This window comes from Acipenser ruthenus, chromosome 6 (assembly GCF_902713425.1).
Source record: "Acipenser ruthenus chromosome 6, fAciRut3.2 maternal haplotype, whole genome shotgun sequence".
Taxonomy (NCBI): domain Eukaryota; kingdom Metazoa; phylum Chordata; class Actinopteri; order Acipenseriformes; family Acipenseridae; genus Acipenser; species Acipenser ruthenus.
Window position 1 is genome coordinate 71,054,858 of NC_081194.1, and position 20,908 is coordinate 71,075,765.

Here is a 20,908-nt window from a genome sequence, read left to right on the forward strand (position 1 = left end):
ATGCATAATACAATTAACAAATACAGTACAGCACATACATAATACAATTGACAAATACAGTATAGCTAATACAATTGACAAATACAGTACAGCACATACATGATACATTTGACAAATACAGTACAGCACATACATAATAGTACAGTTTAGGAATGTCCTGCGAACTTTACAAACTTGAAACCTTTTACTTACAGGCTTCTGTACATTTACACAGTACATTGGCAGTTGCTGACATTACAAAGGTAAACAAAAATACAGCAAATACTTATCTTCGTGGCCTTTTTAAAAAATATATATATACAGTTTATATGTTTCAGCAGATCTTGTGAATTATGTTACTGGTGGTATAGCACCAGTGGAGGCTCCTCAGAGGAGGCAAGGGAGGCAGTGCCTCCTCAAACTTTCAGCGAAAAAAAATATAATATATATATATATATACTGTAAAGCCATAAATATTTGTCAAATCACACCCATAAAACCTATTTTGCTCCAGAAACGTTGGCGGCCTGTTGCAATATAAGACGTGTGTACTGTTAGTGGAATTTGATATATGTGCCAAAAATATTGTCTCTGTTATAAACTCCTATCTGCTATTAACCACAGTACTGGCAGTAGCACATCACGTGATCTAAGCACAGGTTTTAATTGGAGCAGCCCAGAGAGGTTTTTTCATCAGAGGAGGCAATCTGCTATAACCACACACACAGTACCGTACTAGCAATAGTCTGATCCCTGGTTTTAAGTGGAGGAGCTACTCAACCCCCCACCACCCAGTCTGCCTCTGCTGAATCACTGCTTCACTGAGTATGCTCTATTATGAGTGGTGGAAGGAGATTTTGACCAGAAGAAGAAATCCATTATAACAGTAGGACATTATTAAAAACATATGGGACGGTAAATAAAAAATAAACTCAATAGCGTGGAAAATTCTATGACTGTTTAGTCCCCATTAAACCAAAGTTAATCAAAGCCAGCATTGTTGACTTGTGTGGATTAGGGGAGTTGTAGTTTTCCTTTGCATTTCTGCTGATTTCAAACCCCTTTCAGTGCGTACCAGGTAAACTACTATTCCCAGAAGACACTGCGCGCCCGTCTGCTTGTTGCATTGTGACAACTAGAGCATCAGTAAAGTGAGATATTTTCAAAGTGTCATATTATGATACCACTTCCTTCTCTGGGAACAAATCTAGTTGGAGAGAGACCAACCTTCTACCCTGGTATTCATACTCTTTGTAACAAACTGTATAGAAAGGTTTCATTACAAAATGCAGAGCTGCTAGAATATCAGCATCTGTTAACTGTTCTGATTCACATTCCATTAATTTAACATTAGCATACAAATTACAGTCAATTCTCAGTACAACGAACTTGGATTAAACTAATTTCCTGATAGTATGAATTTTCTACATGGTCCCAGCTAAATTTAGCATTGTCTTATTGTAAATTACTTCTTATAATACCAATTCACTTCACACAAATGTCCTGTTTGTGCAAATTATTTTGGAGCCCCACCCCCAGGGAAGAAAGATTTGAATAAACCGAATTGCCCTATTTGGAACAGATGGGAAGGATATTGAGAAATGTATTAACTTGCATCTTTCTCAACCATTCTGACTGGGATACAATAATACAGGCCTATGAACAGCAAAACTGTGGATGCAAGTTGTCAGCGTTTCTGATGTGCTACTGATGTTGAAGCTGCAATGTACAGTTGTATTTTCAATAAAATGCACAATACCTTTACATGTATAATATTTTTCATTGTACTGTAATTTCAATTTTATTTCGGTGTTACTGTTTACTTCAATAAAAACTGACAGCATGCATTTAGCTTAGACTCCTGATAACAGAAATTACTGGCAAGACACATTTTGTAACCCATCCTTTGAAATTTGTATTAATGAGAAAAGAGTTGACTGTATATGGGATTTCAAACCATCGGCGCGTTGATCTTTTTTACATGTACCTCAATTCTTTTCTCTCTTGCGTATGATATTTATGTGCACACTAACTGGTGCTGATACAACACAGTAACCATTATATTTAAGCATCAAAACAGACAATGAACATCACAAACATTACAGCCGTGACTGATACTAAAGTGAGTATTTCCCCTCTTCGTTCCTGCTGTACTGCAGTTTGGTTAAATGGTTTTGCACAATACACTGACTCCGCTGGACACCACTTGATTACACCAATGACCTTTTTTTTCTTTTTTTGTTTAAACTCACAATTGCATAGAGGCCAGGTTAGGCATTTTATTTGAAAGGAACAGCAGGTTATTTTTTAGCGTTATAGTATTTCAACAGTCTGCCTTGGAATGTAGGAAGAATGCCACTGAGGCAGTGTGACAGGTTTGTAACCAAAGATAGAAAAGATTAAGGAAGCAGCACAAAATGAAATAAAAAGCCAATACCACATCAGGGATATTACAAAACTACCAAGCTGCTTTGTGGTTGAAAGCGTTCTCATTATTCAGATTTATAGGCAGAAACGTAAGCCAGTATGTATGTCAGTTTAACAATGAAGAATAACAGAAAAAGTAAAAGAAAATACATTTAATGTATAACTTACATAAAAATTGGATTCCATTGTATGGTGTGTCTTGATTTTTCTCAAGAATCATACAAAACTAGTCAGTCACTTTGGAGTCATACTGTTCTCTGTACATTAAAAATGTGCCTCTATAGATATCCAATTGGCCCGAGTCTAATCTAAGCTAACCCTGTACTGATGAGTTAATGTTGTCTACCTCTGACAGGTTCACAGAATGATTGCTGTAACAGCAGCATGTGTTCAGTTCTGTAGTCTTGCTAAGAATAAAGAATGTCCCTGTACAGTTTTGCGAATGATGTTGGTGTGTAGTATGCAATGTCACCAGGCTAGTTAAGATCCGTAGGCCTGGCCTGAAGTGGAAAATATGCAAAATAAGCACTGGTGTTCAGGCAGGATCTTTGTCTAATTTAGTGGGAAATAAAGTATGGGCAGAACACAGAGGAGGTTTTGCTACATTACAGGGGCCAAGCAGCAAGAACTCAGCGTACCTGTGACGTGAAATACTTGATGCCCGGAACAAGTCCTGCTACCTACCGTGGTGAATTTTGTGTCTTGTGCACTAAACAGGGACCACTTTGAAAGGATCATGGGAAATCTTCACGTTTGCGACAGTTCGAACTTGGATCAATCAGATCGTTTTTCTGAAGTGCTCCCTCTCATTGATGCATGCTCCCATGAGGAGAAACACAGTGTAGATGAGGCAATGGTGTCCTATTTTGGAAGGCATGGTTGTAAGCAGTTTATAAGGGGCAAGCCTACAAGAAATGAGTATAAGCTCTGGTCAGGGGGGCCACTCATTATGGCTACGTAGTGTGGATTGAGCCCTACTAGGGTGCAAAGACCAGCATTGATCCAGCCTATAGGGTTTTGGGTAAGGAGGTAGTGTGTTGTTGCAATACACAGATGTGCTAGCTAGCCTTGGTAAATACCCTTACCACATTTCCTTTGATAACTTCTTCACATCCACTGCTCTGCTTAAGGAAATATCTAACCTAGGAATGAAAGCAACAAGTACGATCAGGGAAAACCGCACCACCGGCTGTCCCCTCCCTATGAAAAACACCATGTTGTAGTCAAGTTATGAGACAATGGAATTGCATGTGGCCTCAAAGGAAAACATTGTTGTTTCTAAATGGAATGATAACAGCATAGTTACTGTAGCATCTAATGTCTCACCGGTCCATCCAATTCAGACAACTAACCGATACTCACAAGAACAAAAAAGCTATCAATGTCAGTCAGCCTCATATCATAGACTACAACAAGCATGTGGGTGGCATTGATTGAAGAGATAAAAATTGGTACTTCCCACTAATCACCTTGATCTTGCTGAACAAAACTTTTCTCAGGTACGTACTGTATTATTATTATTTGTTTATTTAGCAGACGCCTTTATCCAAGGCGACTTACAGAGACTAGGGTGTGTGAAGTATGCATCAGCTGCAAAGTCACTTACAATTACGTCTCACCCGAAAAACAGAGCACAAGGAGGTTAAGTGACTTGCTCAGGGTCACACAATGAGTCAGTGGCTGAGCCGGGATTTGAACCAGGGACCTCCTAGTTACAAGCCCTTTTCTTTAACCACTGGACCACACAGCATCCTATAGACTGCAGCGGGGTGAATCAGACCACCTTTCATTCAGGCAATGTGTAGCAACTGCTTTACTTGAGTCAGCAGTGCAACTCAGACCAGAGGGTGACCATCAGCCTCAGAACACATCGACTCTGGGTATGACCAGATAGATCATTGGGTGATACCACAAGAAAAGCAAACACGGTATTGCGAATGCCACGCAAAAACACTGACAAGATGTAACAAATGTGATGTGGGGCTGCCTGTTAAGTGCTTTCTGAAACACCACATGCAGCAAGAAACCAGACTGCTGTTAGTTGTGAAGACTGTTGGCAGTGCTGCATGCGGAAAAACATTTGTCAACTGATCCACTTAAACATATAGAAAGAAAATATCATGTACTTGTGCCTTATAAAATCCTATATATAGTCCACATTATATCTCATGTCAGATGCAAATTCTAAATAAATACATATTGCTTTGCCTCCCTCCACTTGTTAAAAAAAAAAATATATATAGATATATATCTTTAAAATATGGCTCACTGTAGCGTCTCGCACTGTTACCGTCTCATGGTGCAGGGTACATAATTGAAGATTTGTTTGTTATTTGGTCTGCCTGGGGTAGTGTATGTACGTCTTTACCTTGCTGCACAGTATCTGTCCTGGCTACAGCCTGTACAGCAAGAAGCAATGCATCAAACCAGCTTTCAACTGTTTGCCTAGAACCTGCTTTTCCCTGCTTTTATTTTGGTCCCTATTAAACCTTTTGAAATGGCTCTGGTTCTGTATGAGGGAAAGAGTTAACTATTTATAACAACTTTAACTCACAGATCTCTGGCAATAACCTTCCTGTCCCACGATAAAGAAGCCATGCAAATACAATGTGTCCTTGAACACCTGCAGGCTCTCACACACATGGGTTACTTAAATGAGGAAACAAAATCATATTGAGTTTTCCCACAGAACTATATATATATATATATATATATATATATATATATATATATATATATATATATATATATATATATATATATAATAGAGAATTGGGGTATATAAGATTCTATTCTTCACAGAAAGTAGCTGGAACTCAAGCATGCAGACTGCTAACCAGGCTAGGATTTAGTGTTAGCTAATGCACAGTATATTTAAATGACAGGGTCTACATATTTACAAATGTAAATATAGTGCAATGTCATACTATATTACCTAATTGGATAATATAGAAGGTCTGTTTTTTTGGCTTCTTTTGCAATCATGTTTCAGTTGCTATTACATAAATATAGTCAAACTGTTACGGTTCGGTTCTCTTCCCTGTTTTTCTATGTAATCTTTGGTGATTTTCACACACAGAAAAATGGTATCCTGCCTGGCTTAAGTGCAAGAAGAAACAAGACCACACACTGACATGCTCTTGACTTCTTTTCATTTCAAGCATCTTGTGTTAATGTCACTTTATACTGCATTCTGGTCAAGCAATGCGTCCTAGGAATGCCAAGAGTGCCCTTCAATATGCATCCCCTCAGTCACAAAGTCTAAACCAATCGATAACATTCTAGTGTTTTTCAGTACTTAACCTGTTTAAAATGTACGTTCATACAATGTTTTATAGCACAAGCTTAGCAGTACAAGGTCAGATGGCACACCCATTTTACATTCAGCATACTCGGACACTGAATTGAGTTTTCTGAACTCAACACAGTGTCAGAATGCTGAATGTGAAACAGCCACCAGTAAAGGTGAGTGTGTTAAAAAATAATCTGCAGTGGTGTAATGCGTCACAGCCTTCATCTCAGTGTTCATCCTATTTGTAACGCACTACTAAGATGAGTGAAATCTAATGTCTGCTGATGAATTATGTATGAGCTGTTAAAAATGTTCTTATAAGAACCAATATGAGCTATAAATTAAATGGTGTTTCTTACTTCACTGCAGTTAACACATTGATCTTAGTGCTTCAAGTAATGAGGATGTTTTTTTTTTTTTGTTTGTTTTTTTTTAAATACACTTGAAACAGAAAGTGAATCTACAAAATAAATTAAAAGTTTCTTACGCACAAGCTATCCAATCTTATGCAGCACGGTGCAAACATTTTAAAATGTTTTTCACATTGTAACAGTTATTGACCCCCACTTCCTCTTCCTGAAACATTCCTGTGATGCACGACAAATCATTTTCAAAAGCTCCCCTCTATATAAATAACAAACAATTAGCCTCAGGAGCAGAACCTCAAACGTTATTGAAGCTGACACCCTGGGATCCTTCAAGAAGCTGCTTGAAGAGATTCTGGGATCAATGAGCTACTAACAACCAAACGAGCAAGATGGCCTTCTCTCGTTTGTAAACTTTCTTATGTTCTTAACTGTTATCTACTGTTTTTAAGTTTCTTTAGTCACTGTTTGTTTAACAGGAGTCACTATATCCTGAGGATTTTATGCAGTGTCCACCCATCTCGTTGTTGCAGCTGCAAACACTGCTTTAAAATAACATTTGGTTTTAAACGAAAGGATCTGTGACTGTTAGCCAAGTGTGTTTGTAAAAAAAAATAAAAATCATGCTAAGGCTTTTATACAACCATGATAATGCTTTTGTTGCACCCATGATTTTCAGTAACACTTTAGTTTAGGGATCCGTTATAAGTGGTTATAAACAAAAGCAAAAACATATAATAAAAGTGTATAATAATTGTATTGCAAAAACAAAACAACCCCATACAATTGGTGAGACAGACAGACAAACAGACAGACAGACAGGCATAGAAAGACAAACAGACCTGAAAAGACAGACAGACTATATCTGTTATAGCGATTATAAACAATAGCGCAAAAAACAATGACAAAAGTGTGTAATAATACTCGTATTATTTCTATTCATATTCTATAATTGTTAATAGCATAATTAATAACATGTTTATAGATTGTTTATAATCACTTGTATTGGATCCCTAAACTAAAGTGTTACCTGATTTTCTACCTCTGGTTACAAAATGTAGTAATGCCTTGAAAATGTGTCTCATTAATATGTACGCCGGCAGACATTAAAACCCCGTGATCAGAAAGGCCCTTTCATCCTCCCAGGGGAGAGGGCCGGGGGTGTTCCTGAGAATCCTGGGACCTCATCAGTCTCATTCTGTTGGGTCTTGACACTGTGTGCAGTGTGACATGTCTTCACAGTAGTTCTCCACTTGAATGGTCATGCTGTAGAAGTCAAACTTATTCTGCAGGAGCTCTGTAGCTTCCTTAAGCACTGTTTGTGCATCGGCATCCTCCTCTGTGAAAAACAGCACATGTGTTACAGCACTGGACGACCTAAACACAGTAATGGCTGGGGATTGTACCGAGTGCTGTGCTTCCAACTTCAGTTAACAGATTGCCACACAGTAGCATCAACAAAGTAATCTTTTAGAGCAAAAAATTAATTAATGAAACACTCAACTACATTAATTATTCATTAAAAACAAACCAACTATAGTTTTATTAAAGAAAAAAAAACTAGACTATTTAAATGTTTATGCTTACCTGTATTTATTAGTATTGGACTTCAATGACATTTCAAACTGGTAGTAACTGTACGCAGACAAATTTGCATTAATTAATGTTGACCTGCCTTCCATTAGTTAACACACCCACTCTACCATTCAGTCTGTATAGAGGGTATGGAGATTCTCCTAGATTTGTACTCACCGATGGCGATATGGACTGAGAGCATTGTGTGACTGAGCGTCAAGGCCCACAGGCGCAGGCAGTGCATTGCCTTCACACCTTTTAGAGACAGCAGGACCTCCTTCACAGAATTAAACTGGATTGTCTTTGGGGCACCTGCAGGAAAGAGATTTTGTTTTAGCTGTCGGTTGGCCACTCAGCCTGCTTGACTGAAAAGGCAGAGCTGCTCCATTGCAACATCTTCCTGTCAATGCTAACTGCTGCAATATGATTCTTCATGCTTTGCAGGATTACAAATCACAGTGTTTTGTTAGAAATTCCTCTAGTTTTTTTTTTTTTTTTTTTAAGCTAATGCAGATATTCTGATTCTGAAAATAGCATCTACTGGTATGTGTGACTTTAAACTGAAATTAGCATTAAAATATTATTGGCAATGGTATTGGGGGGGGGGTTATTAAGGTGATATAAAAATGATAATTTCAATATATTTTTATTATTATAGTCAAAACATCATTTCACATTATTTTTGTATTAAGTTGGAAAGGGGGGTGCAAAGAATGTTATGTTAATTTTGGCAATGTAATTGAAAGATAAATTCTACATTTCTAAACTGTCCCCAAATATTGCCCCTTAGTTGAATTTATAAAGATACCTGTATTGATTCCAGACTGTGGGGCTCAGTGCCAGGATATATCCATCAATCTAATTCTTCTGGGCTCTTTAAAGCCAGAAAAAACTACTGGCTTCACCCAACCAGTTTAGACTGTACAGCTACTGTAGCTGAGAAGTTTTCTTGAAAGATGTTACGCAAATTGAATGTGGTACTAAGTAATAACATACCTTCCATTAGTATTCTGAAGACATCCCTTAAGATGGTGACAGTCGTTCCCAGGACGAAAACAGAGAACAGGAAGGTACAGATTGGATCTGCTACTTTGTATTCAGGCTGTTAGTAAGAAGAAAGACATCAACAGAATGGTAGCCATATGATTAGAATACACAATTAAATGGTTATTTAACACCAGAGGGTACCATAGCACCTTGATATAGTATCATATGTTAAAACATTTTATATTGAAATTTTAGACTAATCCAGGGTCAAACTCATTCAGACCCAACAGCTCTGTGATTTTACAACATAGAACCAACAGCCACACCAGGATTCCTATATGTTCCTATGGATGGCCATTATATCAGAGTCACTGGAGACTGAAAAAACCTTGTGGCTAGTTAAATTGGGATTCAAACTGGAAGCTCTTCCAGGCTCTTAGGTATTCAATCAGACTGTTAGATCATACAGTAAATTTGTTCTGTCAGTAAAAAGTGTTGTGAAGATGTTTAAGGAGTCATTACTTGCCCTAAAATAAATAATAATCGCAGCAATCAGCACTCCAACACTCTGAAGTAGATCTCCAATGACATGGACGAAGGCGGCTCTCACGCTGGTGTTGCCATGGTGACCAAAGTGTGAGTGTCCATGCCCAAGACTCTCTGGGCTCTCGACGGCATCATCTAGTTTGTGATAACCAGAACCATGGCTGTGACTGTGAAACGTGGTGGACTGGTGCAGAATGTAGGCCATTCTAAAAATACAAAATATAATAAATTGAATTTGGGGGGGAAGCCTTGCCGAGCTGATACTTCATAATATGCTTCACCATTAAGGATTCAAAGGTTACCTCTGCATGACATCTTAGTCCTGGTTTCAAGTTTATTGTTTGGCTGCCCCCATTAGTACCCAATGTGATAATACATTCTATGAGTTAGGGTAAGGGTTAGGGTTTGGGTTAGAGTTCCGGTTAGAGTTCCTCAACTTACATAATATTAACTCCAACAGCACAGCCAGAGGTAATCACCATCACATAGCCCTCGATCTCATAGTCATTGTTGACGATCCTAATGATGGCCAGGTACACCAGCACCGCTGTCACAATCCAGATAGACAACACAGACACAAGGGCTCCCAAAATCTCTAGGGTATAAAACATCCCTTCTGTTACATTGACTGATCATGCCCAAAACAAGTCCCAGTGCTGCAGCAGCATGACCTCTAAACAGGCTAGTTGTATGTATTGAAATAGTCTCTTCTTCTATGAAATGTTCCCTTTTTGAAGAATAACTACAATGTACATTGGCATATATTTATTTAATACAAATATATCACATTATAATATAAATGCGTATAGTACAAGTATAAATATATATATATATATATATATATATATATATATATATATATATATATATATATATATATATATAATTTCAATATATATATATATATATATATATATATATATATATATATATATATATATATATATATATATATATACATATTAGTTACAACAGGATATCTTTTATTCCTAAGATTTTACCATTGGTATTAGTCATTACTTTTTAGACGCCAGTTAAAAGATCTCAGTAAACAGCAATGGGGTTTTTGGACTTGTTGCTTGGTCATACCTGATCTCTGCCAACCAAAGTTCATGGTCTTGGTGGGGGGTCTTAATGAAATCCACAGGGAGAATAAACTGACCATCATACTCCCAAAGTCTGTGAGTAAATGCGCCGCATCAGTCATGATCGCCAAACTATGAGCTAAGTAGCCACCTACAACATGAAAAAAAGTTAATAATTTTACCCATTAAAAAATATCCGTTTTGAGTTTTCCATACACCCTCACAACTGTGAAAACCTCTATTCCCTAAAAGCAACCTTCTAACAATGAATTTAATTTGGATTTAGAGTAAAAGGGCAGTAAAAGGTCACACAATCATGTTAGAGATGTGGGAAGTGAAGCCTACAGTATGTTTGTTCAGCTTTGCTTCACAGATGTTGTGGCTACTTCTAATAACTCAATCATGTGGTCAAATTAGTAATACCCTTCAACTCTGGTAATGTATGTACTGTATATTAATTAAAATAACTTACACTGAATAAATAAAAAAAATCTGTCAGTCTGTCCATCTGTCACACTATACTGGGGGAACATGAGAAGTGCCTTGATTTTTTACATAAAGTAAAAAGCCAAAGGAAGCTAGTTAAGGGCCATTTAATTGTCAGTTCCAAAATACAAAAACAAAAGAACATGCTTTCATATCATATTACTGTTGTCAACAGCTTTCATTCTTGACAATGCCCAACAGGATTGCAACGGTGATAATATAATAACAGATGTGAAAAATAATTGCCTAACACAGGGGTCAGCAACCTACGGCCTGCTGACCACATCCAGCCTGCCAAGCACACCAAGAAAAGAGGAGATTTATTTCAGGCGTAGCCGAGCCACTTGTGACAGCTCTCATCACTGTGATATTTCTGTGAAGGAGGCACCCTCTGCCATTTCGCTGTCAAAGCCACCGAAGAAAAGGAAAGTTGATAGTGAGTGCCGAGTGTTCAGTGATCAGTAGACCAATGATTACTTTTTTGTGCAATGCAAAGACAAGGCAATATACCTTATTTGCAGAGAGTGTTTCAGTGTTCAAAGAATACAATATCAGACATCATTTCAACACACATCATAAAGGCAAGTATAACCGCTTGGAAGGCAATTTATTACTGACAAAATAGAAGCTCTGACAAAATGCTTGTCTAATCAGCAGAATATTTTTAAGCAACTGTTTGAGCTAGTTAGCATGTGGCTAAGTTGATTGCTGATGGCGGAAGATGTTTTACAGTTGTAGAATTCGTATAAACGTGTATGATAATAGTGATTGAGGAGGTATGTCCTAGAAAGAAAAACTTGATCAATGATGTGAGTCTGTCTGAATCCTACTAGTACTAGACGAATTGAAGATATAGGTGTGGATTTGCTTTGCAAACTGAAAGAAAAGGCCAAAATGTTCGAATACTTTTCCTTGGTACTTGATGACAGCAATGACGTGTCAGATACAGCCCAACTACTCATATTTGTGCGAGGAATTGATGCGATGTTTGAGGTGACCGAGGAGTTTGGTGAGCTTCAGAGTTTGAAGGGGACAACCACAAGAGAAGTCTTATTTCTCAAAGTGTGTGAAACAATTAACATGCTTTAACTGAACTGGGAGAAACTGACAAGCACAACAATGGATGGTGTGTGAAACATGAGAGGAAGCAAGTCTGGTGTAATAGGACGAATCAACAGTGAAATGCAAAAATTGAATGCTGACCTTCCCATGCAACTTCACTGCATCATACACCAGCAATCGTTGTGCAGCAAAGTGTTACGGTGGAAATCCGTCATGAACGTAGTTGTTTCAAGTGTGAATTTCATCCGGGGCTATGGCTTGAACCATCGCCAGTTTCAACAGTTTCTTGCCGAAATGAAGCAGAATACAGTGATATCATGTATTACACGGAAGTGAGGTGGCTCAGTCGGGATAAGGTTCTCAAATGATTCTTCAAGCTGTGGAATGAGATTTATATTTTTCTCACAGAAAAAGAAAAGCAGAAAGTAGAACTCTGATCGTGCGTGGATTTGGGATTTAGAATTTTTAGGGGACGTAGCGGAACTTCTGAATGATAAGAACATGAGACTTCAGGGGAAGGGAAAACTAGTGCCTGAAATGTTTGCTGAAAACTGAAGATTTTGATCGAACATTTCAGTGAAAGAAACTTTTCACACCTTCTAAGTTGCACACCGCAAGTCTTAACCACTGTGCAAAAGAGCCAGGCTCATTTGTATTTGTTTTTATAGAGCTTTTACCATTATCTCATCTCACCGACAGGGGACAAAATCCGTAATGGCAGTGCATCACCCAGCACAACCTGCTACATTTTCAGGCTCTAAGAACAAACTTCGCTGAAGTTTTCTATTCCTAAAAATGCTGTCCTGGCTGGCCATGGTAGCTCTGAACCCAGTTACCTTGTTAATGATACTGTAGGTGTTTCTAACCCCTGTGCATTTCCATTGTAATCAGCCCCAAAAGAAACAGAGCAATGTTCTTACCGATAACCTCTCCAATCATGAATATCAAACACACTACAGAAGCAATGTAGAGTTTCTTCCTTGCCAACTGTGTCTCTCTGCTTTCAACGGTCTTTGTCGCCTTTCCATGGCAATGCTGTCCGACGTGTCGCTCCAGCTCGATTGCCGGGCCTGAGTTGCCATTCTCAAATGGGAAGTCTGGATACACCTCCTTGGATTCTGTGACTGGGCTAAAAGATAAAAATGTGTATTCCATGAATAGGTCTTTCCACTGTGTGGTTGTATTATCAGCAGGTTTAATCCACTGTATAGGAACAAATAACAGAACATTAATCATATACAAGGTACTTTATGTTTATAGGGAATGAAATTGACTGCTACAAAAGTATTTTAAACCTTTTTTTAGCAAACGGATCTGAAAGTTGGTTTTCACCAATATTTTAAAAAATCTTAAAATTGAAAATGACAAAATTAACTATATACTGTATTCTTACTTATCATAAATCAGTTAAATATGAATCAGTCCAAATGTTTCACAGTATTACAGTAATCTGTTGTGTATCCACCGGTCACATATCCACTCTAACCATTTATCCACCATGATCAAACGCTTCAGCACAGTGTGTGTGAGATATTTGTATTGCTTACAGCCAATGTAAATTGTTGAGCAATCTATAGCAATCACAGAAAATGCTGTAAGATGTTTTTTTAAAAAAGTCAAGCTGTTGTTTATCCCCCAGATAATGTTGCCTTTACCAGGGTTAACCAACCTATAGTGGAATGTGATTAGTGTGAATCAGGGTCCAGAGCAATTACTAGTACTGTTCAGATCCATCAACAAACGCCTTGATATCAAGAAACTCACGTATAAAACATGTTAAAACGATCTTATCGGGCAAGTTCATTTTTCTACTCTTTTCCACATTATTACACAGAATACAGCCTAATGAAGTACAGCTCTGTTATAGCTAGTGTGTAGATGAGCTAAAAACAGCCTCTATAGCTTCTTGACGGTCAGTTATTTTTCCTTTAATTGAAGTCAAGCATTGATTATTTGCTCAGAAAGGTAAGTTTAAAAACCAGGCCTCCTCCACCCCACAGTAAAATAAGCAGGTTTAAACAAAAAGTTTTCATTTGTGATTAATTACAAATATATTGTTTTATTTTAAGCATTGTATTCATTTCTTTGTTCGTAATGTGTTGACATTCACTGCATGCATCAGTGAACATCGTGACACACATGCTGATTCAGGATATGCAGGGAACATCAGATGTTTGCTCAGGTTGAGAAATGAGAACCGGCTGCTAGCTAACAGTCTGTATTCAAGTGATAACAGCCAATGCAAGTAATCACTGGAGAGACAATTTCCCAGTTCAAGTAATCACTGTAGAGACAAATTCCCAGTTCAAGTAATCACTGTAGAGACAAATTCCCAGTTCAAGTCAGTGAATGGCAGAGGATCAGACGCTGCAGATCAAGTTTTATAATTTGAGGCATCTTTGTAAGCCATCCTTTTTCCTAAACTATTTATTTTTATTATATTTATATATAGGTTTTATTAAAAAAAAAACACCTTGATCTATTTTGCTTTTTTTTTTTTGTTAACTGTACAACTGCTTATCCACAGTTCATGCCAAGCTGCTTATCACAGTTTACACGCTTGCTGTGCAGAATACAGTATCTCCTGTCACATTTACTTTGGTATAGAATGTTTCGCTTCAGAGATGGATTCCAATTTTGTATCATTTTGGAGCCCCCTTTGTATATATATAAATTGAATCGTATTTTGTCACACTTGTACTTGCTTGAACCAAAGTCATTGTATTTATCTTGCTCTTAATTGTATTATTACTTGTACTGTGATACTTGAAATGTATTTGCTTACGATTGTAAGTCGTCCTGGATAAGGGCGTCTGCTAAGAAATAAATAATAATAATAATAATAATAATAATAATAATAATAATATATATATATATATATATATATATATATATATATATATATATATATATATATATATATATATATATATATATATGCTCACCCGTTATAACGTGCCTCGTTATAGTGCGGAATCGATTATAACCATTTTAAGGCGTTACACAAATAACACAGTCTTGTAACTATGGCTCCCCACTACAGTATTATAAAGGGTGAGCACTAAATATATATATGTATATATATATATATATATATATATATATATATATATATATATATATATATAATGTCTAGGGGTGCTCCAGTATGACATGGATCTGCAGATGGATGAATTCTAGATTCAGGGTCCCATATACTCGGTGCTCATACAATCCACAAGGTAGCAGAAGGTAACGTTTGGTAATTAGTAAATATTCAAATATTTGCTTAAATGTTTAAAATGAACAGCAAAGTAAAAGGGAAGGTGTATTGTAATTCTAACAATGCAATTATCATTGCCACTATTATATCTCATCCCAAAGGATACATATATCACTGCATGTCAATATCAAGTTAGGTAGGCTGGACAAGAACAGGCTGTTTACCTCTTAATTGAATCCCCTCTCTCTGTAGTGCAAATTTCTCACGTTATTGTCAAGCTGTTTTTTGGATAATAATAGTTTTAGAATGGCAGATTTCCCTTTGGCGTGATATTTTATAGTGATGCTATTTTTTGTGTCGAATCTGCCAAAGGCTAGATTTGACTTAATTAACAAATTCAAGCTCAACGAACAAGCTCAATGATTGACTGTCACAGAGGCTCCACACTGTGCTCCATGAGAAGATCCCAGGTGGTCCCACAAATATTTCCAAAATAACGTAACTACATCTGCCACGCTCCCAAACATTTTTTTTTAAATAAATACATTATTGATCACCACGTTGCTTTAAAGTGAGGTGGTAGGTAATTACAGTTTTGTTTTTCTTTCAAAGTCAAGGAGCTAGAGGAAATTATTGCATACATACTTATTTGAAATTCTCATATGGTGTCGAGTACACTTTCAAAAACAACCTTTTTTCTGAAAGCAGAAAAGCACCCGTTCATTTTGTAAAACTATGAACCACATAAACCAGAATTCTAGTTTTCTTAAACACTCTAAAATGGTTTTATCTATTTCAAATTTGTGTAGCCCCATTAATGCTGGTTTTCTTCCCCCAGGAAATTTGTGTTAGGTAAAGACTCGAGTAAACGCTATAGAAAATATGTCCAGCGCGTTCTAATTAAATTGTACTGTGAATATACGGGGTAGTATACGTTAAAAAAGACCCCTGCTTGTACAATTGGTGTGGGTTTGTTACAGTTTAAAGTTTAAAATTTAATTTTGGTTTTTGCATTTGTTGTAGTTAGACCTATATATATATAGCCATACACTTGACAAAATAGCCTACGTTTTTCAAATATTCCTTCTTAAATATTGCTACTATTACAGTTACCGAAAATGCTAATTTGTTTGATATTTTTTTATATTAGTTTTAACTCAAGTTTGAAGATTGTTAGAATAAAATATCTGAATAGTGTAATTTTTAATTTTCAATATCGCGGTTTATATTATGTGATATTTGGTGTACATTTATTATTATTATTATTATTATTATTATTATTATTATTATTATTATTATTATTATTATGTAAAATGTAATCATATGGTATGGCTAGCCTATACTTACAGTTTTTCATGTTTTTTCTTTTCTTTCTGACAAAAATTAATAGGAAAACAAGCTATTTTCCTACTAAATTATTTTTTGTTATTTAAAAGCATTTGAGACACAAGAGATTCATGTCGCGTACAAAACGAGACCCATTACTTTATTTTCCAGGGGACAAAATCTACAGCCATCTGATTGTACTTCATACAAGGTGTTAATACACTGTGGTTATGCTTTGAGAAAGTAGAAATCATTTTAAATTGCTCATTGGAACTGGAATTTGTTGCTCGTGTACAAAATGAAGCACCTGCCAGTATTTTAGAGGTTAGTTCATGCAAGTGTAAAAGTAATAGTGTAGGCCTATATTTATCTAATAATAATAATAATAATAATAATAATAATAATAATAATAATAATAATAATAATAATAATAATAAAACAGAAATGTTGTATCATAATCCAACAGCAATTGTAGGCCTATTCTGTAACCTCTATAGTGATGCATCACGTTTTTTTTCTTCTTTTTTTCTTAGAATACCCGATATACTTTCATTAGGTCTACTTCAAATAATTAAACTGCAGCTGCTATCTGTCTTGCCTATTCGGTTATTTTTTTAGCGTGTTTTTCTAATCAGGTCACAGTCTGAGAGATTACAGGTTTATTTAAACACATTAGTGCATGTCTTTTGAGGATGCAACCTCCCCGGAGCAATCATCCCATTCATATCCGAAATGAATTGAGGCGTGGAAATGAATGTGTTCTCTCGCATAAAACGTTTTACACAACGTCTGATTAATGAGATTCCAGTCAAAATACTATCAAGCACATGTAAAAGGTTACAAGCTGTAACCACGATTACAATAATGAATATAAAATGCACTTCACAAAATGCACATCGCATTTTACAAATATATTTAAGGTATAGAGGATGTGTTTTGTGATTTTTACTGTACAAAAGTCAAAGGACATTTTTGTTTGCTATAAATGAAAACTAGGAATGCAGGTACCGATAGTAAAACACAGACAACTTTTTTTTTTTTAAACTGTAAAAAGTTTAAACATTAATTTAACGCCGGCTAATATATGTCCCTCATTCTGTTTATAAAAAAAAATCTGAAAAGGTGTCAAAATACTACAGTACCATTAAAACATGTTTGACTTCAAACACGTATGCCTAATATTTCGGTTATTTCTGAATCATTTTACAGTCCTACATAAAAATAAAAAAAATCTGTGGATCAGAAATGTACACCAGCAGTTCCAATAACGGGTATCAAAACAATTTGACACTAGAGGGTTTAACAATTCATACATTCCAATATAATTTTTTTTTAATGATATCTAATCAATTGTCATCTTTACATTGTGTGGATTTTTATTTCAAAATGTTACATCAACTTGAAATTCACAAGTGAAAACGAACAGAAATAATATAGTTTAAGTGATTATAACCATTTTAAACAATTGGATAAACATTGTAAGTGTCAGTGGAAGTGGCTGATTATGCAATATTATTTACTTCTGATTGTCCAGGATACAATCAGTAGCATATACTTCCAAAATGTAACTACACAGTAATAGTTTAAAAACGAAACATCGGGGGAATTTATTGCAGATCATAAGAACTCATTATTTTATTTATATTGTCACCTAGTCAACACGTGTTAAATGTACAAAAAGCCAGATTTAAAAAATAGAGATCAGCTTTTTTACCATTTAAACATGTAGCCTATACAATCAGAATGATTAAACCAATAACACAACCTAATACATTACCCTGCTATTACAGCACACTGATGCAGTTTTGGACTTATAAAAATCAAATACAATAAAAACCGGACGATGAACAATTGTACTGTTTCTGACCGGGACAACAAATGAAGGCTGAAACTGTGACAATCCCAGTTTTCACGGGATGTCTGGTAACCCTCATGTAGTTTCCAAAGGCATTTTTTTGTTTTTTTGCTCTATTTGTTTCCTCAGAATATAGACTAAACCACGTGCAAAATGTTTACTTCCTAGTCAGGTTACCTTGTATAGTTTGTTTCCTATGTGCAAAAGGACCGAGTCCAGCAGTTGTTCACATTGACGTTTAGCAAGTGAAAGACTGTGTGTTTTCCAAACGGACATAGACGACCTCTTTAGGTGGACTCGGTGCGGTTCGTTTCCCAAGGCGGACTTTGTTGTTCACGCCAAACATACCGAACTGTACCGAGTGCAGACCAAACCTTAAACGGACACAGTGTGAACAGTGGTTTTAAAACGTGATTTCTTTTGGTCCAGGTCATACTGGTAAAATAGTATGTTAATATAGGTAGGCTGAATCATTTACACAAATTACATTTCAAAGTCCAAGTTAATAATTTGATAAGGTTTCTTGTTAAAGTATATTCAAACGCTATAGAAGAAAAACATTAACACCTCCACATAAACGAGTTCTTAAACAAATTAGAATACACATACCTGTATTGCGTTCATCAAAATGCGAAGTAATTCATATAAACAGTAATTGTATATAGTATATAGTCAGTATATATATATATATATATATATATATATATATATATATATATATATATATATATATATATATATATATATCAAATTCAGAGACACTATTCTGTACAAACATTGTATTTAAGAAAAAAGTGCGATTTACCTCTTTATTTTTTGACTGTACATTTGCGCTTTCTTCTCATTGATAAGATGAGACTTTTCCGAACCCGCCACGTTATCCATTATTGTATTGCAGTAATTGAAGAATATAAAATCGAAGTCTGCAAAACTTAAGAAAGGAAAGCAGTGCGTTTAAACAAGATCTACAGATGTTCTATCCATGCCAGGATGATTTTTGTGATATCTCATTTGGTGAGAACAAGTTCCATAGAATGACTGAGCTTGAAGGTACTGGGAAAAATCTTTCGTGCTTAGAGGCACCAGACCTCCGCTGTGGTAAAATGTGTGTCGACAAACAAAAAACATAGCCTACTGAACGTCAATGTTCTCGAAGGAAACGTTTCCTAAGATGATCACAGCGTTCCAGGACCGCGAGTATGGGGGTTGTAGTACACAATTGCACACCCCCTTCACTCCCCCAAAGGCGTGTCTCCACCGACATGTTCTGAAATAACCTATTGGCAACTTTAAATGTAATACAGAGTTATACAAAATATTGTGATTAAACATGGGATGACATAACTGTTAGAATACATGTTGCAAGCAACTCGCCTGTTCTTTACACAAACATCTTCTGTAACATCAGTGTCATTGCAGAAGATGAATAAGCTGTTTGTTTTCTACAGGTACTTAAATATTAAACTAAAATTGGAGCATTTCTTGGTGAGCCAAGGCCTAGCTTTAGCTAAACTGTAGGAGTACAGCTGTTTACTGACCTTCAGCACAGGAAGTAGCTATGGAAGCAGCAGTTTAAACATTCAGTAGATAATGTATTGTAAGCATGGGTAATGGGTATCCCTCATTTTTTAAATAAAGCACAATTTAATAGTGTCACTTGATAGGTTACCATTTTATAAATGGTTGTTTTTTCCAAAGCATGTTGCCTAGTTTACCCTCACAGGCTCCTTGTCTAACAGATATATTGGTATCCCTCAATAGATTTCAATGTTCCAATCTTCAAATACATGCAATGTCCCACTTCCAGTGCATCTGTAACCTGAGTAATATCCATTTACAGACCATTCAGAACAACAGGGTAGGATATGTTTTCCAGATGAAAGGGGTTGCTGTGATGATGACTGTAAAATATATGTTGTACATCAGCAAATCTGTCCAGCAGAAGTCTTAATACAATATGACCCCTATTCAATACATTTTGTGGCTAGCTGATGCAATATGTTGTTCCAAATAAAAACACATATTAAAAATATCAATACAAAAAAAAAATTGATTCACTTTCTCTCTGTTAAATGCATGAACGGATAATGTCCCTAAACAGACTGAAATGATAATTGATTTGAGCTCAAATAGCTATTTAGTCCCTTTAGGAAATTCAATAGTGCTGTTGCCCCGCCGAGCCCCGCCCCGCCCCCCAGTTTCTCTTACAGCTTAAAACACTAAACCATTAAATATCCAGTAGAACTAAAGGAAACATAGCAATATAATTATGTTTTTAGTTTACAATGACATTGAACATTAACAAAAAATGATGGTGACAATGACTACATGCAAATGTATTTTAAAAAAGCTGCCACATGTTTAAATATCAGTGGAAATGTATTTTAACTGCATTTTCATACAGTGATACCTTACATTTACATACAGTATGTACCGCACAATATACAATACCAGCAGTCTACTTCAAAATACAGTTAATCTGTAAAAAAAAAAAAAAAAAAATCAATGCTGCCATCTAGCGGTCAGACCAAGACATTGAAAAAAGAATGTACGGATATTTCCAAAACGTTTTCCTACCTTTATGTTTTGTTTTCTTGTTTACACCCATTATTGACATAACAGTTTACTTGCATTGTGTATCTACTTGCACTTGAAATGCGACATACGTCTATGATTATTTATTTGGACAGTCAAAAAAAAGAAAACACTCCCTCAACTGAG

The 20,908-nt window shown here is 36.0% G+C and overlaps 1 protein-coding gene across 1 annotated transcript; it reads right to left on the reverse strand.

Moving 5' to 3' along the window:
- Nucleotides 1–5,186: 5,186 nt before the first annotated feature.
- On the reverse strand, nucleotides 5,187–19,346 carry LOC117410883 (proton-coupled zinc antiporter SLC30A2-like). The gene is made up of 8 exons (XM_034017790.3): nucleotides 18,993–19,346; nucleotides 12,725–12,933; nucleotides 10,261–10,407; nucleotides 9,613–9,766; nucleotides 9,152–9,377; nucleotides 8,635–8,740; nucleotides 7,816–7,950; nucleotides 5,187–7,402 (listed from the first exon to the last, which is right to left on the reverse strand). Exons 1-8 carry the CDS (start codon nucleotides 19,070–19,072, stop codon nucleotides 7,257–7,259), a joined length of 1,203 nt encoding a protein of 400 aa, XP_033873681.3. The 5' UTR covers nucleotides 19,073–19,346; the 3' UTR covers nucleotides 5,187–7,256.
- Nucleotides 19,347–20,908: the final 1,562 nt, after the last annotated feature.